Genomic DNA, 19,260 nt, shown 5'->3' with positions numbered 1-19,260 from the left:
CTAGAGTACGGTGATGATTGCTGGTTTACATTGACAAACTGGTACCTATTAGATAAATATGATTTAAACCAGCAGAGGGCTGCTCCTCTAACGCCTATGTCACATTCTAGTCTCTGCAATAAGATATTACGGTCGATTGTGTCAAAGGCTTCACTCAGGTCCAAAAGAACCAGGATCAAGACTAATCCAATGTCAGCGGCTAGTAACAAGTCATTAGATACTTTGACTAATGCAGTTTCAGTGCTATGATGAGCTCGAAAGCCAGACTGGAAATGTTCAAATAAACTCTTGTCCTGTAGGTGCTGACAGAGCTGTTTTATTACCACTCTTTCAAGAACTTTGGAGAGAAATGGTAGATTAGAGATAGGTCTATAATTGGCCAAGATATCAGGATCAAGAGTGGTTTTTTTCAAAAGCAGTTTAATAACTGCATATTTAAAGGACTGCATCACGTGGCCAGTAACTAATGAGGTGTTTATTATATTTAGGATAATATCAATAGTTAGAGGCAGGGTCTCTTTAAAAAGTTTGTTTGGTATCCGGTCTAGGAGGCACGTTGATGGTTTGGAGGACATTATAATTGAAATTACATCAATTTGGTCTACAGTGGTATAGTTATTTAATATTTTAGAAGGGTTTATAGGAGATTCTGAATTTTTAGTCTGCACTTTATAAGACCTAATCACTACTAACAGAGTTGTGTTTTACTCTACAACACTGCGCCCAGGCCCCCACACTGGAGTGTCACTTTGGGAGACTAAGTTTGGCGGCCATGTTTCGAGTTAAGAGAGCAGCACCGTCCCAAGTCGGATGAATGCCGTCTCCCCAGAACGTATGCCGGTTGTCAATAAAGACTATGTCGTTTTCTGGGCACCATCTAGACAACCAGCGGTTAAATGATGAGAACCTAGAATACATCTCATCATTGACCAAATTAGGCAAATTAAGAAAAAGATCATCTCCTGTCATTCTTCCCCACGCCGCTCACCACAACAGTTATGTTTGTTGTGAAAGAGTTGCCAAAGCTTAAGCCAATAAATGGCGCAGCCCCAATGAATGCCTGCGTTCACTCGCTTTTCTCATAGCTCTCAATGAACAAAAAACGGCGCCATTGTAGTCTGTTTGCGGCAACGCATTAGTGGGTCGTTCTGCGCATGCGTTAAATGTGTTAAATATTTTAATTGATTAACTAAAAAAATTACTTACTGCCCGTTAACGCGTCAAATTTGACAGCCCTACTATTTGACAAAGAGCGCGAAAGCGCATGCTGTCGCTCAGTTTTTATTTGGTACTAATAGACCTCATAAAACTGCAGATAAGATTGTTTTAAATACATGGTATATTTTCTCCACTCGAGGGCACTCGTGGTGTTAGGGCGGGCAATGTTTCATTTCTGTAGATTTTCGCGTTGGAATTCAATGATGTTTGTGTATTTTTTGGGCCTTATACGGGAACAATAGATTACATAGCTCAATATAATTCTAACAGTTCCTTAGATGTTTTGCTGAGAAAAAATATTTTATACCATGGTAAAAAAAAAAATCTGACATTGTAAGCAATTCCTTATTATCTCAGTATTCTTTTTTACCAAATACTTTTTTACCGGTACTTGAGCACATTTTTTTGCTTGACATATTTTACTTTTACTTGAATGATATCATTTTGAAGTAACTCTACTCTTACTTGAGTAAAGGTTTTGGCTACCTTATTTACCGCTGATAAAATATAGCAAGTAAAAGATAGTTACTTGGTCAAATAATACAGGGTGAACTTTATAGCACTCCAATAAAAAACAAGAATGATGGAAGAAAAAAATGTGAAAGTGCAAACATGAGTAAGTGGCAGCACTGCTAGACAAAGTGACCTTGAGCAAGTGAAAAAACTCTGCAATTTTAATAACCATAGTGAATTCGGGATGATATTCACAGTATCCGAGCTGAGATATTGCAGCGGTCAATGGTGAACAGTAGATTTGAAGAATGCATTCGTTCAGAAGGACACCATTTAAAGGTTTTGTTTTGTTTTGTTTTAAAGAAAATTTCATAATTGTTTCTTAAATAGCATGTTTTAACGTTTCAACTGCTACGAATAAAATATTTTTCTTCCATCACTGTTTTACTGGATTGTTAAAAAGTTCCGTTTTTTTTTTTTTGATCACCCTGTGTAATGTGAAGAGTAGGTAGAAGAGGGTAAAAAAAAATAAATCCATGTGACCATGGGGTCACTGCTCATGTTACGGATTAAAGAGATGCTTATCAGGAGAGAAGGGGAGTCATTTGGTCGTGAAGAGCACCACTCCAGTTCCTGTACTGTGTTTTAATAACAAAATGCTTCCATCCATCAGCTCCGTGCACTGAGGCCAGGTACCTTTTATCAATGTAAATGGAAAGAAATTGATTTCTTTTACCTTTGTTGGCATTTCTTTTTTGTACGGTAACTGTGACTATAACATCACTAAACATAGAGTGGAAATTGTGATAAGATAGCAAAATGAGAGGCTTTTGGAATGTGATTTAATTACTTCTTTCCAAGCCATCTCCAGTGTAAGCTTCTTAATGAGCTGAGACACCTTTGCTCATGGAGCGCTGCAACTGTTCCTAATTGTGATGTCACATTAGCTCCCAATCACTTCTTGTGACAAAGCTCCGTGGGGAAGGTGATACTCTCTGGCCCTTCCACATTGTAGATTAAAGCAGGGAACTTTCCTCTTTTTCAGATTTAACTTGAAGTCAACCTGCAAATTTTATGCCAAATTATACAGTTAACATGTCACACTGGTCTTAGAATTGTTGATTAGGACCTGTGTTATTTTTGGCAGCTCTTTTAATTTTCGTCTTAGTCTTTTGGCCGATAATACTTACTAGTATTGGTCAGTGTTGTTTTTTTCAACGATCACAATATTGAATATATTTCGTTATGATGTGATGTGTGTGACGGGATGAAAACGTGTCTTGGGAGACTAAAACATAACGACATGGATGCCAATTTTCGTTTTATGAGATGAGAACGAGATGAAAATTGGGCATAGTTTCTGTCATAAGTTCACAATGTGTGACATTTTCTTATCGTATGTGTAGTTAGCACGCATCATAGCAGTCCTTGGGCATGCCCCACTTGAACGCCTACTCACAACCAATGAATAAGCGTATGTCCTCTCAAGGCTTCAGACCTTTGTGAAACACGTCAGATGCTGCTTGGTATGTTTTCTTATCTTGGCTCGATATGCCATGTTTCTATAGCCTTTAAAGGTCTGTGCTGAGTGTTCATCACTCACTGCAATTTGTAGTGGTACTATAGCGTTAGCACTAGCATTTAGCGTGTTGAGTGTCGTCTTAAACGCTTGGAAAATCTTTTACATACAGTTTGTCGCGTCCAGGTGAGTTTAATTAATTGAAAATAATGTACTGTTTTCCTGCCTAGTGTGTATTAACATCACAAAGATGGTGATGTCATTGTTCACTCTACAATTATGTGCTCGTCTGTTAATATTATTCAAAATTGCTGGAAACCTTTTATTCATTTATTTATTTATTCATGGACTAAAACTTTTGAAGCTTATATACAAAAACATTTGAGTAAAACGACTAAAACTAGATGAAATTTGTTTTCGATGAATAAAACTAGAGGAAGACAAACAAATTTTGAAATTACTAAAACGCGACTAAGAGAAATAAGTATTTCTATCCAAAAGACTAAGACAAAAATTTAAATGGCTGCCAAAAACAACTGTCATATTTTAGTCATCTCAAAATGTGTCTTCGTCTAGTTTTTGTTGACGAAAACTCAAGAATAATATCGCCACGCTGAATGCTAACAAGGACGCAAATATTATGCTAACGCTCCGAGCTACCTCGCCAATCATCATCGCGCTTGCAACAGCATCACCACCCCCTTTCCTCTTCTCGCCTCCCTTCCCAAAGAAGGGAAAAGTAATTAATTAGATTACTCACTACTGAAAAAAACACCAAAAAAAAGACCGTTTTACTCCAACGCCATTATTAACAACACTGAATATCATACCCATGGGCCAGGCCAAGGGCACTGTGGAAAAATACTAGCAGGTGGCAAAGAGTAAACAATAAATTCCTATGCCGTCTTATCACGGCTTCCACATATTTACAGAAAAGAGAGCAGACACTAGCGTGACCCAAAAAATAAGAGTATATAGTTACTGCACTCTCACCCCTTATGTTGTTTACTAGTTGGAAACAATGCTCCATGCAAAATTTCAGATGGATTTGATGACACACCAGCCCATGTTTTTACATACATTGAGTTATCTCGTCCTACTACAGTATAGTTGTATAGGCACAAGAGTACCAAAGCATGCATTACTCCATTAACTATAAAAATGTCACCTAATTCATAAATAAATCCAATTACTAATAAAACGTAATGTCTTCAGCCATTTTAGAGTTTTTTTTTTTTTTTTTATGTTCAGAACATGACTACTTTCTAGTTTTTCTTTAGCTGTTTCCTCCCACCTTTGCATTCACAATAACAATGCTTTTCTAATTGGATTTAGTGAAAGCAGCATTTCTGAGTGCAAACTCTCATTAAAACTTCAGGTTGTAACGCTTTTCTTTTACCACCACAATGAACTGAAGAAAACTGTGAGTAAATCTGCACCAGCGTGTAAGATCTGAATGTTTCGGACCAGTTTCGTCTGACCAAGAAAGAAAAGCAGGGTCTCCGTGACGTGTGTGTCTTTGGTGTCTGAATCTACAGTGTATCACAAGAGGAGTACACAACTCGCATTTCTGCAGATATTTAAGTATATCTTTTCATGGGACAACACTGACAAAATGACACTTTGACACAATGAAAAGTAGTCTGTGTGCAGCTTATATAATAGAGTTCATTTATTTTCCCCTCAAAATAACTTAAAATATAGCCATTAATATCTAAACCCCTGGCAACAAAAGTGAGTACACCCCTTAGAAATGACGTACATCCCTAAGTGTCCAAATTGAGTATTGCTTGTCCTTTTCCCTCCAAAATGTCATGTGACTCGTTACAGGAGTGCTGTCAGCATTGCTCTACAGATTGAAGAGATGGGGGGGGGGGGTCATTCCCACCACCATGCTTGATTGTAGGCATGACAAACTTATCTTTGTACTCCTCCCCTAGTCGCCGCCACACATGCTTGAGACCATCGGAACCAAACAAATTAATCTCCGTCTCATCAGACTATAGGACATGGTTCCAGTAATCCATGTGCTTTATTGACATGTCTTCACAGGCTTTTCGTGTGTACGGTCTCCAAAAGAGGCTTCCTCCTGGGGTGACAACCATGCACACCAATTTGATGTAGAGTACAGCGTATGGTCTGAGCACTAACAGGCTGACCCTTCACCTTTTCAATCTCTGCAGCAATGCTGGCAGCACTCCTGTAACAAGTCACATAACATTTTGGAGGGAAAAGTACTCAATTGGACATTTTGGACATTTACGGATGTACGTTTTTTTTTAAATGGGTGTACTCACTTTTGTTTCCAGGGGTTTAGATATTAATGGCTATATTTTGAGTTATTTTGAGGAGAAAACAAATTAACTCTATTATATAAGCTGCACGCAGACTACTTTTTATTGTGTCAAAATGTCATTTTGTCAGTGTTGTCCCATGAAAAGATATACTTAAATATCTGCAGAAATATAAGGGGTGTACTCACTTTTGTGATACACTGTATATCCCTGCTTGGGTAGAAGCAAGTGTTGCTTTTGTAACTCCCAACGTTGATCTACACTTTCTCAGGCAGTTGCTGTCTTTTGCAACATACAACAATTCTATGTTCAAGGCAGTGTTGTTTTTGGTAGCCCTTTTTAATTTCCGGACGAGAATACTTCTTAGTCTTAGTCATATTTTAGTAATCTCAAAATGATTTGTCTTCATCTAGTTTTTGTTGACGAAAAATCAAGACTCATTTCGCCTAATTTTAGTCGATGTTTACTAAAAGTGTTTTCCTCTTTAAAATTAAAAAAAAATTATAATCAAAAATAAATTGAAAAATTAAGGTAACTAACTAACTATTTCGAATGAACATTGACTGACAAGCACATATTGTAGCTTCAAGGACATCACCAACTTGGTGATAATACACAATCAGCAAAACAGTACATTATTTTCAATTAATTATACCCACCTGGACGCCACGAACTGTATGTAGAAAAAGTTGTCCAAGAGTTTAAGAGGACGCTTGCCGTTATCATTAGCGTAATGCTGACGCAAATGCTGTGCCAACGCTACGAGTTACATTTAGTGTGTGATGATCACTCAGAACAGACCTTTTATAGGCTAAAGCAACCTTGCATATTTTCTCTGGCCAAGATAAGAAAACAAACCTTACCGTGTGTGTGGGCGAGGGGGTGTAGGGGTGCGTGGGAAAGCCTGGAGACTGGAGAGCAACAGACTTAACATGAGTGACACAAACAGACACTTATACTATACAGGCTAACTACACATAAAATGTCACACATTGTGAACATGTGACAGAAACTATAGCGCATTTTCTTCTCATCTCGTCAGACAAAAAACTGGCATTCGTCTCGCTTTGTTTTAGTCTCTCAAAACCCGTTTTTATCTCATTATTGTCTAGTCGTCATCATGAAAAAAAAAAGTGTCTGTTGACGAAATATTTTCGTTATGGTCATCATTTATGAAAACAACACTGGTCCAAGGCTACAACTGCAAAATTTTAGCAGCATCTTTAGTACCTATCTAAAACTTTGGTTGCCTTGTGCCTGTTTGATGATGGTGTGTCTAATCAAGAGAAGGAAGCGATTGTTACCGCTATGACCCTACTTTTACGTCATGGAAATGGATGACTGAAAGCTACTGTCACTCTTACACAAGTCGAGAACATCCAAGCCGTTCTTTGAAATTCTTGGACTGGGTTTTCCTGAATTCTTGCAGCACCCACCTGGTGGGTGGCAAAATCAAACATTATATAGAGCAACTGCTGGGCTAACAGTCATCAATGATCATGCAGAGCGAGGAGTTGCTCCGATTTAAGACTTAATCAACACTTGAGAATGAGGAACAGCTGCAATTCTTATTGGTAGAAGCACACAGGAAAAGTTTTGCAACTGCTAACAAGCCTGATTATGTAAACTAGTCATTGTCAGGAAATTAACCTAAGTTCAACATGTCCATATTGTTATTTTTCCATTGTAACCATTTTTTTACGTAACCAAACATAAACTGTGCTTGTGCTACCAGTAAGAATTATCAGAAATGTCTTTTTTTTTTGTATTTGCTTCATACTTACAGTATATGGATCACATTTCTAGGGGGTGAGACTAAAGAAAATCTGATTTTTTATTTGTTTAAGTACAACTCTGGACCACCCTAGCACACACTTTGTAAATATGCTTGAACACAGTAATAGACCATCAATAAACAAATATGTATGATTAGAAATAATTATTTGAAAATATATGTCTAAACATTCACACACAGGACTACACACAGATAGGGTATAGTCCTGTGTTTTTTTTGGCAGCCCTTTAAATTTTCGTCTTCGTCTCAGTCTTTTGGACGATGATACTTATTAGTCTTAGTCATATGTTAGTCATCTCAAATGTGTTTGTCTTTCTCTAGTATTTGTTGACGAAAAGTCAAGACTAATTTCCTCTATGGTCGACGTTTGCTAAAAATGTTTTCGTCTGTGAAATTTAAAAATGTTTCACTCAAAAACAAATAAATAAGTAAATAAAGGTTTCCAACTATTTCGAATGAACATTGACAGACAAGCACATATTGTAGCTTCTACAAGGACAACGCCACATGGTGATAACACACACTCAGCAGTAAAAACTACATTATTTTCAATTAATTGTACCCACCTGGATGCCACGAACTGTGTTTAAAAAAGCTGTCCAAAACTTCAAAAAAAGTTTTTTTTAATCACTTCTGATAGTGACAACGTTCATGTTTCCCTTACCCAAAAGTGTCCCAATTCATATAAAAAGAGAGAAAGACAAAGAGAAATGACACCACCCTTGACATGTCTGTCTTCGGGGCACTGCCGTTTAGACTGCCCTGCAGGTTGTGTTGAGTGACAGTTGGTTCTTGTCCTGATTCATAGTATCCACAGGCAATGTTTCACCGACCACCCCACCTGAGGCAATGTTGTATGTATCCTGGTGAAAATGTTTGCTGAGGACCTTTAAAGTGCTTTTGGGGAGGTTTGACCCGCTGGGTGACATTATTTCGAGCTGTGCAGAGAGTTTATTGACATGACAGCAGACAGCTACAATATGTCAGAAATAAAATCATATGACCTTATTGTTGCCAGAACAGCAATTTTTTTTTTTTCATGTGCCCTTGATTGAAAATGATTTTGTTTTGCCGGTCAGAATGAAGAACAAGCTGTGGTACTTTGAGTTCGGCACGACTGAGACCATTTCAGCGACCTGCAAGAGGCTCAACGAGTGTATAGAGGTCGAGGTGAGTTCATGCTTTGGAAGATAGATGAGTAAACAGGATGTAAAGGAGCTTGTCCATTTGTCTTCACAAGAAAACATTCCCAACCTTGAACACTCACCACCTTCAACGAGGAATTAAAAACCAGAGCTCTAACAAACATTTTGTCACTGAAACGATCAGAGCTACGGAAGAGTTTTGCTACCGCGCCCCCAAAACAAGTGCAGTATCACTTTTTCACATGATAATGGTTATGTCAAAATAATGAAAAAAAAAAAAAAAAAGAAAATTATCATTTAAAACTCATGAACAAACACGGTAACTATCATGTAAAGACGCAAAAACATCATTTTAAAATATAATAAATATATTGACAAAAGCCGGACTAACTCCAATGGCATAAAATATCGTTCGGGAGGTGTAAGAAGTCGACAGTTTTGACCATAATGAAGTAATTCATATTCCATTTAGCACAAGACTGTTATTTATCATGACAATACCATTTATTTAGCAATTGGGAAAAATACTCGGATAAAAAGAAATCCTGTAAAAATATTGGATATGGATGGAAATATTGGAGATTCAAACAATTTCATTTTGCTGCTCTCTTTGTTGCATTTTCCTCGCTCTGAATCTTCCCCCTCATCTGCCGATGTTATCTTCCACCTGGAGACGCTAGAGCGGTATAATGACAGGGGGGGCTAAAAGGGCAGATTAAAAGACTAATTTCTTGTCATCTGCACTTTGCCAAATTGTTGTACTGTATATAATCCAATAGTCTCAAAATATGATTCTAATTCAAATAATTATGCTATTTAAGATTTTTTAAGCTGTCACAGGCAATTTAAAGGTCAGTTTACATATGTGTTTTCTGACTGTAATATATTTGGTACAAATAAATACTAAATGGTCAAAGATACAGTATATATTGTATATGTATTGTACATATAATATCTTTGATATGAAAGATGTTATAGAATGTATAATGTAATGATGTGTAGTAGATGAAAAGTAATGTCAGTTAGTTGGCTCAGTAACTAATTACTCTTACAATGAGGTACAGTAACTGAGTTACTAACTCAATTACCTTTTGGGAGAAGTAATTTGTAATTAATTACTTTTTAAAAGTAAGATTAACAACACTGCTAAACAGTAAAACAAGATACTTTTTGTACTCAAGTAAATCTCGGTCTTTTTTTTAGTTAACTTTACTAAAATCCGTACATATTTGTTATTACTTCTGGTTGTAGCGCAGATAATGAGTTAAAGATGCTATGAAATACGTTAGCAATTTACTTTGAAATGATAGCAGATTATATTTTGGACACAAATCCATCCAAAAAAGTGAAAAAAAAATGCTTATGAAATTAGATCCTAATTAGTCTTTCACAGCTGCCTTTGCCCCACCCACCAAAAAATTAGAACGAGGATGTTACAACCAGAATGAACTGCAGATTTCTGCAGACTGCTAGCATCCTATCCATAGATTTTCTATTCTCTTGTTGCCTGTCATTCTGTCAACATGTACTAACTAGCACAGCCCAAGAAAGCCAGAAATGATTATTAATTGTGGTTGTGATGTCACAACCAGAAATGCTGAAAAAAGTGCATCACTTGATGCGGTGTTTTGAGTTGGAAAACTATAAAATGTTATAAAACCGTCAGATTTTCGACATGTCAAATACCATTGGTGCACTTTTTCTCATAGTACAGTGATAGCGCTACTTTTGAAATTAATTAGTTCTGGAAGTAGTTTCGTAACGTGAAAATTCCGTAAGTAGAGACATGTTTTCCACAAAAAATCCTTTAATCCTAAACCCCCCAAAATTCAGACATAAATCTTTTACAAAGCATAAAAATGAATGAAAACATCTAGCAAATATATGTTACAATTTGATAATTGCACAATAACAATAAAGTAAGAGTTCTGCATAAGGTTAAAGAACAAAGAATAAAAGGTAATACACTCACGTAAAGCTGTCTGAACACAAGGGGCGAATGAAGAGGACGCTGGGATACACACATACACATACAATAGAGGTCCCTCTTGGCCAATTGGATGCCAGGAAGATGCTATGCAATAGCCAATGGCAGAGGAGCTGAGAGTAGCAGTCCATACTTTATTTTTGCCTTTCGTATCCTGAAATTTCTTTCGTAACAAGAGGCAATATTTTCCCGTTGAGGTGTGTCGTAAACTGAAAATTCCTTATGTAGTGATGTTCTTAAGCATAGGTATCACTGTACTTTCAAATCATTGCTCGTGTGGTCTCCTTATTTTACGTAAGTACAAAAATGTGATTGCTTTGGCCACCAATGTCTAAAGGTGATAATAGTGTAACCTTTTGGTGGTGCAGTGTGATGGAATCATATTGGATTTGAGCAACACCTCATTGGAAGGCATCGCCGTGCTCAACATTCCCAGCATGCATGGTGGCTCCAACTTGTGGGGAGAGACCAAAAGGCGGCGGAACTACAACCGCATGAGCAAGAAGGCTCCCGACAGGACGCAAGGCAGCACTGTTACTGATCCAAAAGAGCTCAAGTTCTGCATTCAAGGTGAGTGGAAGTCAGCGCGTTATGTATTCCAAGTGATGGAACAATGACAGAAAAAGACAAAAAAAACTTCATCTCTTTTCCTGCACTGTCTTGTCAGCATGTTGCCATGGAGCTGGCAAGGTTATGCTCAGCATGCCTAAGAGATTGCCTCAGTGACTCATTTTTTACCATGTGTCGCTAGTGTGTAGCCACCGGCCTCAAGCATGGAGTACTCATTCAACTTTATTAGAATAACACACCCGTATTTGTACAGTGAACGTAGGACTGAACGATATTATAGCAAAACTAACACAGCAACTTTTTGGTGGTTTGCGATATAAATTGCAACATTAAAACTGGAAGAATTTTCACCATGACTTGAATAGCTCTGTTCAGGAAAACTGCAGTTGACTCACTATGGCCACATTGTGCATGCTAAGGGGTTCATTTGTGAATGATAAAGATTTCTGGGGATTCGGGAGGACATATCTCTGCACAATTGCTGCTTTTATGACGAAAAACAAAAGTTTGTGTTAAAAAAAAAAAAAAAAAAAAAACAATCACATGTCCTGCGGTGGGACTACTGCGTATGCGTACATCGGGTTGGCGATGTTCAAACAATATATTGTGCAGGCCAACAGTGAAGTCAACTGGAATCGTGAGAACTATGAAAAGAAAGCAAACATTATCGCTCCACTGACTCAATGAGTATTTTCATGTGTGAGATAGATTTTATTGTGAAATATAACCGAAAATTCTGAAACTTTCAAATTAATTTCCTCAAAAGTTCAACAACAAAACAAATGTGGCAATACAGTGGTACCTCTACATACAAAGTTAATCCGTTCCAGGACCTTGTTTGTAAGTCGAAATGGTCGTATGTCGAGCAGGATTTTTCCATAGGAATACATTATAATTCCATTAATTCGTTCCACAGCCCAAAAACCTTCACTAAATCCTTAAAAAATACTGCTGGTACTATTACAAATGGCAATTACACATAGCAAAACAAATAAATTATAAATCAAAATCGGAATAATAATAATAATAATAATAATAATAATAATTCCTGTATTAATGTAACGAATCGGGTTCTAATGTGGCGGACGTTTTTTGCTGACCCTGAACGCACCGCGGGGCTCACGTGCCAGAGACAGACCGGTGAGCTTGAGTTTCACTTTCACTTTGAATGTTTTCTTGAGAACACCTCAATTGCGTCAGACAGAAGGTGTTTTTGTTTTGAATAAGTTGTGAAATAAATGATAAAAACGTGGCGAAGTTGGCGATTTCTCTGGAGATGTTACCACAAAAGGAATTGTCAGCTTAACTTATAAAGACTGGCGAACGATGGTCGGAGGAGGACCGTGGAGATGTATTTTTGAGCCATTTCACGGATGCCCACCCTACGCTCATATTTTTCTGTCATTTGCATCTTCATTTAGAAGGTAAGTGTCAACTTTTTCCTTGTTTCACCACCTGTACCAACCTTTTCTGAAACCAGTGTTGATTTGTCACACAAGAAAATCCGCCGTGCATTCGTCTGCGGTGCTGCCATTGTCGTCGTATTTCGAGCATGTCGTCGGATGTAGAAACAAATGGCGAGTCAAATTTTACGTCGGATGTCGAAAAGTTCGTGTGTCGAAGCGATCGTATGTAGAGTCTTCTGCCCTCAGCCGAGCGTATGGCTACTCGACTTTGGCAGCGAGCTAAACCGACAAAGAAACTTGGAGGCCCGAACTCCTTCCTCTCATTTATTTCTTTGTGTCAACGTGTGTGCGTGTGTGTGTGTGTGTGTGGTAAAAAGATTTTGTTTTGTCAAGGGTTCCCAACGATGTATGGTGCAGAGGAGGTGTGTAACGTCTTAACACCTCAAGGCCTCTTTTCCAACTGAAATAAAAAGTTCTTTCTGCCTGCTGCTTACAGCAAGTCGCCACTAGGGGAAGCCGAGCGCAAACAGCAATACCAAAGAAAAACTTAAGATTCTGAGTTAGAATAGCGACATCCTGTGGACGGATGAACAATGTACAATCTTAGAAAGAAATTAAACCCAAAAAGTAGTCAACATAAGACCAGAGGACATAACACTCCCCGCCTGACATCTGCAAGATGTCAGCTCTTAACTAATGAACGATACACAACAACAACTCGTTTTACATGCTACCCTTAGACAGCAAAAGCACAACTTCACGAATTGGGCGAATGTAAAACCTATTCTCGCCGTTTCGGCAAATCTTAACCTCAACTTTTCTGACATTACCGTCCTCACTTGGGAAAGATTTTGTGATCAGTCCGAGTGGCCAATTATTCCTATGTTCCAGAGACTCCCTCATTAAAACAACGTCGCCCATTTGAAGGTTCGGCTTTTTTATTTTCCACTTGCGACGAACCTGCAAGCCTGCGATGTATTCTTTCTGCCAACGACTCCAGAAAACATTAGCTAAGTACTGCATGCGCTTCCATTGGGCTTTGAATAGGTCACTGGTCTGAAACTGCCCTGGTGGAATCGGTGGTGTGCCAACCTTTTGCGTGAGTAGCATCGCAGGAGTAAGAATGACTGGGTTTTCGGGATCTGTAGAAACAGCCGTTAGCGGGCGTGCATTTACAATTGCGGTAACTTCAGCTAACAATGTTACGAGTACTTCATGTGTGAGCTTCCCATATGGATGTTCAAGGAGCATTGCATTGAGGATTTTTCGGGTGACGCCGATCATGCGTTCCCAGGAACCAGCCATATGGGATGCATGTGGAGGATTAAACTGCCATTTGCACGCACTGTCTTTCAAGAATGTGCCTATTTTGTCATTGTGACAGCCTAGTTTGTCTATTTGGAGCTCTTTGCAGGCACTCACAAAATTTGTCCCACAATCAGATCTCAAGAGTTTGGCACCACCTCGGATGGCAAAGAAACGACGCAGTGCATTAATGAACGACGATGTGTCCATTGACTCAATCACTTCAATATGAATTGCACGTGTACTCATGCAGGTGAATATGACTGCCCATCTTTTAGCATCTGCATTAGCACCACGCGTTTTTCTCACTGTAACGGACCAGGGACCGAACACATCAAGGCCTACATTTGTGAAAGGAGGGTCCGTGGACAGCCTGTCCTCAGGAAGTTCAGCCATTATCTGTTCAGGTTGCCTGCCCCTTAATTTGCGGCATGTGATGCACTTGAAAATCACACTGCTTACTGCTCTTTTTCCTCCCACAATCCAAAAGCCCCCTGCTCTGACTGCTCCCTCCGTGAAATGCCTTCCCTGGTGACATAATTTTTCGTGAAAGTGTCTTATTATGAGCTGAGCAAGATGATGCTTTCCAGGGACGAGTATGGGATTGGTTTCTTCTGCAGACAACTGTGCTTTCTTTAGTCGGCCTCCAACTTTAAGGAGCCCTTGCGTGTCAACAAATGGATTCAGTTTGCTGAGTGGACTTGAGTTTTTTAGAGCTGTGCCTTTTTCAATGCATCCAATATCTTCTGCGAAGACCTCTCTTTGAACGGTGCGAATGATCGTGGTCTTGGCTAGTTGCAGTGACTTTTCAGTTAAATGTTTGTTGCAGTTGTGCCAGCCACGACAGGAAACCTCAGAGTTGTTCTTGAATGATTGAGCTATATGTTGGAGTTTGGCAATAGCCTTTTGCAGCACCTTCCAACTTGAAAACCTTTCAAATCTGGCACTATTAAACTGGCCTTTTGATAGGGTGGTAGTGCAAGTTGTTACCTCAGGACGCAACTCACAGTCAGTCTCTGGGTCTATGAGATCGAAGGTTTGACTTCGAACTTGACTTTGGTCCAACCTGGAGAGGAAAGCTGGGCCTCTGAGCCAGTTGGAGCTGGAGAGCTGCTCAGCGGGCAACGCTCGTGTGGCATGGTCTGCCGGATTTAAGTGTGTGGGCACGTAATGCCACTGGTGAGTTTGTGCAAAGCGCCTGATGCGTTCGACTCTGTTGTGCACATAAACGTGAAAGCGTCTCTTGGTGTTTGAGATGTACCCAAGCACTACCTTTGAGTCTGTGTAAAGATTCACCTGATCGACTGTGACATCCAGCTCCTCTAGAACCAACTCTGCTACTTCCACGGCCAGGACTGCTGCACAGAGTTCAAGTCGGGGTATGGTGATGTCTGGTTTAGGAGCTAAACGTGCTTTGCCGAGGAGGAATCCCACTTCGCTGTGTCCGTCCTCATTTGTGAGTTTGAGGTAGGCTACCGCACCTACGGCTTTTGTGGAAGCATCACAAAAAACGTCAATCTCTATTCTTTGGGCTGCAGACAGCGGTATTGAAGTGTACATTCTGGGAATTTCAAGATGTTGTAGGTGTCCGAGGGAACTTTTCCACTTTTGCCACTGTTCTAATTTGTCTTTTGGCAGTTCAGTGTCCCACTCTGAAACATTTGTGGAAATGTCTCTGAGTATGGTTCTACCCCCTACGATTACTGGAATAGCAAAACCAAGTGGGTCGAACACACTGTTGATAACTGACAGAACTCCCCTTTTTGTGAACGGCCTTTCATTTACTCTTACTTGGAACTTGAATTGGTCAGTCAACAGCTCCCATCCTAAGCCCAAACTGCGCTGCATTGGTGGGGTAGTCTGCCCAATGTCAAGACCTTGCATGCCTACAGCACGATCTTCGGTTGGAAAGGCTCCTGTTACGAGAGGACAATTGGATGAGATTTTGTGCAGGCGTATGTTACACTGAGCCAGCATCTTCTGTGCCCTACTAAGAACATCAATGGCCTGCTCTATGGAAGAGAATGACTTTAGCCCATCATCTACATAGAAGTGCCGTTCAATGAATTCTTTTGCGTCACTGCCAAATTCCATTTCTCCTTCTATGGCTGTTCTTTTCAGTCCAAAGATGGCGACTGATGGGGAAGGACAATTACCAAACACATGGACAGTCATCCTAAATTCTTGCACTTTTCCATCAAGGTCATGATTTTGGAACCACAAGAAACGAAGGTAGTTACGGTGGTCTTCTCGTACTATAAAGTTGTGAAACATATGCTCCACATCTGCCATAACGGCGTATGGGTCGGACCTAAACCGCATCAGAACTCCTACGAGAGTGTTGTTAAGATCTGGTCCCTTGAGGAGCACGTCATTGAGAGAAACATTGTCAAGTTGAGCACTCGAATCAAAGACTACCCTAATTTTTTCTGGCTTTTGCGGGTGGTAAACGCCAAAACTAGGGAGATACCAGCACTCTTGATCTGGCGCCAGTGCGGGCGCTGGTTCGGCATGGCCCTTGCTGAATATTTTCTCCATAAACTCAGCGTAATGCGCTCTCATTTCAGGTTTTCTTCTCAGCGTTTTGCGGAGCGACATTAAACGATTGTAGGCCTGCTCCCGATTGTCAGGTAGGCGCCGCCTAGGTGAGCGGAATGGAAGTGGAGCTACCCAGTTATTCGCCTCATCTTTAGCAAAGTTGTTGTGCATAATGTCTAGGAACAACGCATCTTCTGCCGAAAGTGCAACTTTGTCGTCATTTGTTGTTTGTTGGAAAATATGTTGTCCTAGTTCCGCTTGTGTGTTTAGTGGATCGTTTTTGGTGTATTTCTCTTTGATAACGATTGTGTTTTCGCAAGGACTGAGGAACGTGGGACGTCCACTGTTTAGAACGTTCGTCTTAAATGAGTTCAATGTGGGTTTATGAGCTCCAGAGAGACAGACATCACCTATGACAACCCATCCTAAATCGAGACGCTGGGCATGAGGTGCATTGTTTGGCCCATTTACCTGACCACGAACTTTATGAGCCTGAATGATGTCCCTTCCCAGGAGCAGAAGAATGTCTGCCGATGGGTCGAGAGGAGGAATCTGTGAAGCGATTGATCGCAAATGAGGGTGAGCTGCTGCTACCTCAGGGCTGGGAATTTCGTCTCTATTATCTGGAATCTGATCACATTCTGTTATTGTAGGCAGCATCATGGAGACCTTACCATCTACATCTTCTACAATAAAGCCATCAGCTTTGCGACCTCGTGTCTCTGATAAACCTGCACATGTTCTCATGGTGTATGGGAATATGGTACCTTGCACATTAAACATGTCAAAAAACGCAGATCTGGCTAAGGATGAATTGCTCTGATCATCCAACATGGCATATACCCTCTTTTTCTTTTCTGGAGAAGTTCGGCGATATACATTAACTAAACAGATCTTTGAGCATGATTTTCCTTTTACGCCTTGCCCACATACTTCTGTGCAACTGGCTGTGTTCACAGGATTTGGGCCCTCAGACTCCCCGCCGTGACTCTGGGTTGGGGGATTAAAGTCTTGAGGTGTCCATGGAGGTGGACCGACATGCATGGCAGACACATGAGCATCGCTATCACATTCTGAGCATTGGATAATAGCTTTACAGTCTCGAGCCCTGTGATTTGTGGACGCACAACATTTAAAACAAATGGCGTGCTCTTTGAGAATGTTCTTTCTTTCGTCTAGTGTTTTCATTCTAAACCCCCTGCATTTGACGAGTGAATGAGGTTTTTGGTGGATAGGACATTGTTTGTCTGGATCGGGTGCTGTCAATTTAGCCGGACTGATCTCTATTTTATTCACTGCTAGTGGAACTCTGTATTTGTCTCGTCTTACTGATGTCTTATCAACCCTTGGATTTATTACGTTTGAACACTGTAACATAAAGCTAGGGTCTGTTCTCATTTCAGCGTAGTCATTTACGAACCGCACAAAATACGAAAAAGGTGGATAGACTGCACCGTTTTCCCTTTTGTATTTGGTACCTTGTGTAACCCATGACTCCTGGAGTCCATATGGGAGTTTTTCAACTATCGGGTTTATGCCCCTTGGTGTGTCGAGAAAGCTAAGACCCGGCAAATAACTTTCACTTTTGGCATACGATAGCTCTAACAGAAGATCAGCAAGCTCCTGCAGTAAGTGAGTGTCTTTGTTGGAGATTCTTGGAAAAGTCTGCAACCGTTGGAAGAGTGAGGATTCAATTACCTCTGGAGAGCCATAAGTCTTGTCTAGCCGCTGCCACAGACGTTGGAGACCTGCCTGTGGATTACTCACGTGGACCGCCCTGATCCTCTGAGCGTGTTGAAGAGACTCCCCGCCGAGCCACTTGGTGAGAAGGTCGAGCTCTTCGCTGGGCTTGAGATTGAGGCCTTCCGTCGCGTTGCAGAACATGGACTTCCAGGACAGGTAGGACTCTGGCCGGTTGTCGAAAACCTTGAACCCCGATGTCAGCAGATCACGCCGTGCTAGATAGGCTGCTAAATTGGACAGTTCACTTTGTGGGGTTGCTGAAGGAGTAGGCTGGTGTGAGATGTCCGTTCTCGCACGATGAGATTGGAGATGCTCTTCGTCAGCGATGTCGATGTGACGCACATGTGGAAAAGCACCAGCTGATTTTGGGCTATTTTCTGGTTGTTGAGAGTCATTGTGCCTAACCAGGTGCTCATTGTTTGGCGTTTGTGTGCCATCTGCTTGGACACGCTGGTCGTCAAAGTGAGCATGCACATACTCTTGTGCACGCCTGATGGAGGGGGGTGTCTTGGAAAATACCCCTTGCTCGCTGAGGTCGACTTTGGCGCGCTCCTCTTCTTCGAAAGTCGCCTCCCAAACTTTAGCTGCGGCGAGCGCTGCTTCTGCTTCACCTTCCGTCTTCAGAGCGTGTAGTGTTGCCTCGATGCGTGCCTTCTCGACCTCCATGTCGATTTGGCGTTTGGCGTACCGTGCTCTGGCGTAGGCAGCTTCGGCGTCTGCTCGTGCTTGTGCAGCAGCTTGACTCGTTCTGGACCGGCGTGAAGAATGAGAATGACTGGCCTCCGACCTGGTGACCACTTGGCTGATAGGTGGTGAAACTTCTTGCTGAGACATCTTGGGTGCTTGATGTGTTGAAAATCTTTTTACTCTTCTGCCCTCAGCCGAGCGTATGGCTACTCGACTTTGGCAGCGAGCTAAACCGACAAAGAAACTTGGAGGCCCGAACTCCTTCCTCTCATTTATTTCTTTGTGTCAACGTGTGTGCGTGTGTGTGTGTGTGTGTGGTAAAAAGATTTTGTTTTGTCAAGGGTTCCCAACGATGTATGGTGCAGAGGAGGTGTGTAACGTCTTAACACCTCAAGGCCTCTTTTCCAACTGAAATAAAAAGTTCTTTCTGCCTGCTGCTTACAGCAAGTCGCCACTAGGGGAAGCCGAGCGCAAACAGCAATACCAAAGAAAAACTTAAGATTCTGAGTTAGAATAGCGACATCCTGTGGACGGATGAACAATGTACAATCTTAGAAAGAAATTAAACCCAAAAAGTAGTCAACATAAGACCAGAGGACA

General features: G+C 40.7%; 2 protein-coding genes across 6 annotated transcripts in view; one reads left to right on the top strand and one right to left on the bottom strand.

Annotated features, from left to right (window-relative positions):
• Nucleotides 1-19,260, top strand: part of LOC130926713 (diacylglycerol kinase beta) — a 273,453-nt gene that overhangs the window by 185,593 nt on the left and 68,600 nt on the right. For all 5 annotated transcript variants that reach the window (XR_009066272.1, XM_057851809.1, XM_057851807.1 and 2 more), the window contains 2 exons: nucleotides 8,359-8,449; nucleotides 10,780-10,981. Coding sequence is in view for 4 of the 5 variants with exons in the window: in XM_057851809.1 (XP_057707792.1) it covers nucleotides 8,359-8,449; nucleotides 10,780-10,981 (293 nt within the window). In the remaining variant the exon portion in view is untranslated. The remainder of the gene's footprint in view (nucleotides 1-8,358; nucleotides 8,450-10,779; nucleotides 10,982-19,260) is intronic.
• On the bottom strand, nucleotides 14,799-19,249 carry LOC130926714 (uncharacterized). The gene is made up of 2 exons (XM_057851811.1): nucleotides 16,702-19,249; nucleotides 14,799-15,608 (listed from the first exon to the last, which is right to left on the bottom strand). Exons 1-2 carry the CDS (start codon nucleotides 18,805-18,807, stop codon nucleotides 15,579-15,581), a joined length of 2,136 nt encoding a protein of 711 aa, XP_057707794.1. The 5' UTR covers nucleotides 18,808-19,249; the 3' UTR covers nucleotides 14,799-15,578.

Source organism: Corythoichthys intestinalis, chromosome 12, assembly GCF_030265065.1.
Source record: "Corythoichthys intestinalis isolate RoL2023-P3 chromosome 12, ASM3026506v1, whole genome shotgun sequence".
Classification (NCBI taxonomy): Eukaryota; Metazoa; Chordata; class Actinopteri; order Syngnathiformes; family Syngnathidae; genus Corythoichthys; species Corythoichthys intestinalis.
This window is presented reverse-complemented; position numbering and strand designations above follow the sequence as displayed.

Bases quoted from the DNA above. Each gene is read 5' to 3' on its own strand.
- LOC130926714 (XM_057851811.1), bottom strand. From the start codon at position 18,807: ATGTCTCAGCAAGAAGTTTCACCACCTATCAGCCAAGTGGTCACCAGG. The intron at 15,609-16,701 runs GTAAATGGGCCA...CTCTCGTAACAG, and splicing joins CTCATAAAGTTCGTGGTCAG to GAGCCTTTCCAACCGAAGAT.